The sequence below is a fragment of the Cyprinodon variegatus genome, unplaced genomic scaffold (assembly GCF_000732505.1).
Source record: "Cyprinodon variegatus isolate N-32 unplaced genomic scaffold, C_variegatus-1.0 Scaffold0, whole genome shotgun sequence".
NCBI lineage: Eukaryota > Metazoa > Chordata > Actinopteri > Cyprinodontiformes > Cyprinodontidae > Cyprinodon > Cyprinodon variegatus.
Window position 1 is genome coordinate 451,010 of NW_015150453.1, and position 2,485 is coordinate 453,494.

Sequence of the window (2,485 nt, forward strand, 5' to 3'; positions counted from 1 at the left end):
CAGCAGAATAATAAAAGCCAACATATTCTGCCGGCAGATTTCTGCATTTTAAGTTAATTTAGGCGTCAATAAACTGTTTAAGAGGAGTGATCATAGCGCTCTGATCATCAGCGCTGTGTCTCTCTCCCTGCCAGCTCCCAGATCAGCTTCTCTGATTGGTTGACGCCGCGCGTCGAGCAGCAAAAATTTAATTTTTCCATCTCGAGCAGTAGCGCGTTTCCGGTGCGTCACACGCGTCAGATGCTTAAAAGCGCCCAACGCGCTGCGCCTGCTGCTCAAAACGCGCCGCGGGACCTTTTGCTGCGCCTTGACGCGCGTCAACCATTGACTTTGCATGTAAACTCGCTGCTTCTGTCGCGCCAGCTGCGACCGGTGTGAACGCAGCATTAGAGTAATAAACATTATCTGCAGCCCTAACAATAATGCCCCTAGTGGCTAAGACTCGCCACTACGTGAGCTAGACCTGTAACTTCCAGGTTCAGCTCCCCTGAAGGCGATCACTGCCCCACTGTGTTTTAGATTCTATTAGAAAACTGAACACTTGTGTCATCAAGGATGCTGTCGTTTGTTCTTGAATTCAAAGTACACAGCTAAATCTGGCCCGGGGCTTCTGGCTCTACTGCGCTGTACCATGTATTTATGTAGTTGTTGCCTGGTTTCTGCAGTATAGGAGCTTGAACCGTCCTCGCTGGATTGGGCTGTTCAAATTAACCAAGATTCCTGGCTAGGTGTGGGAATGCTTTCAGGAAAGCAATGGCCTCCGATCAGAGATGACATAGTTTGTTCAGGCAGTTATTGTGTAGCATGGTCAGTTCTATAAAAAAAAAAAAAAAAACGACCCCTAACCATGAAGACGTTTCCTTCACAAATGCTCAATCACCTTCCGTCTCTTCTTGTCTGTCTCCTTGTACAGATGAAGGCGCAGGTTGCGGACGGCCGGCAGGTTGTTGAACTCAAAGTGCTCGCCCCAGAAAACGGTGTCAGTGCGGGGCTTGCTGGTGGTGCGTGCATACAGCATGTCGTCCAGGCACAGCTCACAGTAGTAGCGCTTCTTAGCCGGCAGCTCGCGGGCTTCGATTATCCACAGCTTGAGCACGTTGTCTACCCGCCGACTGTTGTCCTGTATGAAGAAGAAACCAGCTCAAAGACAGTTTACAGAGCTTACTACCAGGCTTTTAAATATCTTTGCAGATTGAAGATGATATGAGTAAGGGAGAAAGATATGAAAATACAAAAAGTACAACAACTAGAAACTCAAGGACAGAAAGGAGAAGACAGAGAAGCTGAAAAATGGGCAACAGCAGGTCATCCTGCAGGGGAGAGACATGAATAAGGATGCACTGATTTGTCTCAAAGTTGAGAAGCTCTAAATTCTTAACACAGAGGAAGTTAACAGCATGACAGACACACAAAAGACAAATGACAGAAAAATGTAAAAGAACAATCCTGCATTTGATCTGTGCAACAAAGACACAAAAGATCGTAATTATGCTTTTGTGATAAGTCCTCATTAAGATCACAAAGTCTGTGTTATTTTTGACAACTCCTGCTACAGGAAAGGAGCGTGCTGATTGGAGAACGACTTTTCGGCTCAATCACCGTCCTCAACCGCTCATTTTAAACCCGACGTACAGCATGTTCTTCAGGAAACCATTTTTATATTCGGTGTCGAATGAGAGGCGTAATTATTTCCAAACCCGTGACTTTGAATGTTTTTGGGCATCTGGTGTCTCAGTTTGGCAGAGCAGCAGCAGCACCAGTAGGGGACCTGCTTCTCAGCCTTGAAATCATCACATGCCTTCTTTCTTTCTGTTATATCTCAGATTTGACTCCAAACACATGAGCGTGGATATGCTGCTCTGATCTGTCATGAAAGACAAAGACGTCAAAAGAGAATCTAAGGGGCAGGGAAGTTAAAAAGAATGGAGATAATCCTAATCTCTGCAGTGAGCCCCGTCTCCGCCTGTACGTCTGGTCGGAGATGCATGACCGGTGACGTTCAGGCGTAGGAGGGGAGAGATTTATCGGCGGGAACATCCGTTAGGAATCCTCAGAGCTCCGTGACTCAGCCAGGACCCCTGCAGCCGAAGCATCTGGACGGCGAACATCCAGCTCGCATGATGTTTCATCGAGGACGGGTTTAATTTGTCTCCAGTCCCCGGATGCTATCAAAGCCGCACGTCTCACATGTCTGCTCACTTTTAATAAGAGACGAGAGGAGAACAGGACGATTTCACAGAACTATCACATCTGCAGGGAAATCATTGATATTACTTGGTGCTGAGATCAGTTAAATTAAAGATGAGAGGATGAGAATATAATCTTACTACACAGGAAGGATGTTTTTATACAGAACACAAAGATTGAGACTGTTGAGCATTTGGGGCTTCATTCAACACAGACGTTGTCTAGCAGATGTTAAGGTGCACCTTTAGCATATGACGTACTAACATAGCGACGACGAAAACACAACCACAAGCCAGGC

General features: G+C 46.4%; 1 protein-coding gene across 1 annotated transcript in view; it reads right to left on the minus strand.

The window, feature by feature from the left end:
• The window catches only part of LOC107103499 (ras/Rap GTPase-activating protein SynGAP-like), a 345,104-nt gene that overhangs the window by 67,468 nt on the left and 275,151 nt on the right, over positions 1-2,485 (minus strand). The window contains exon 9 of the mRNA XM_015403604.1: positions 881-1,120. Coding sequence (XP_015259090.1) covers positions 881-1,120 — 240 coding nt within the window. The remainder of the gene's footprint in view (positions 1-880; positions 1,121-2,485) is intronic.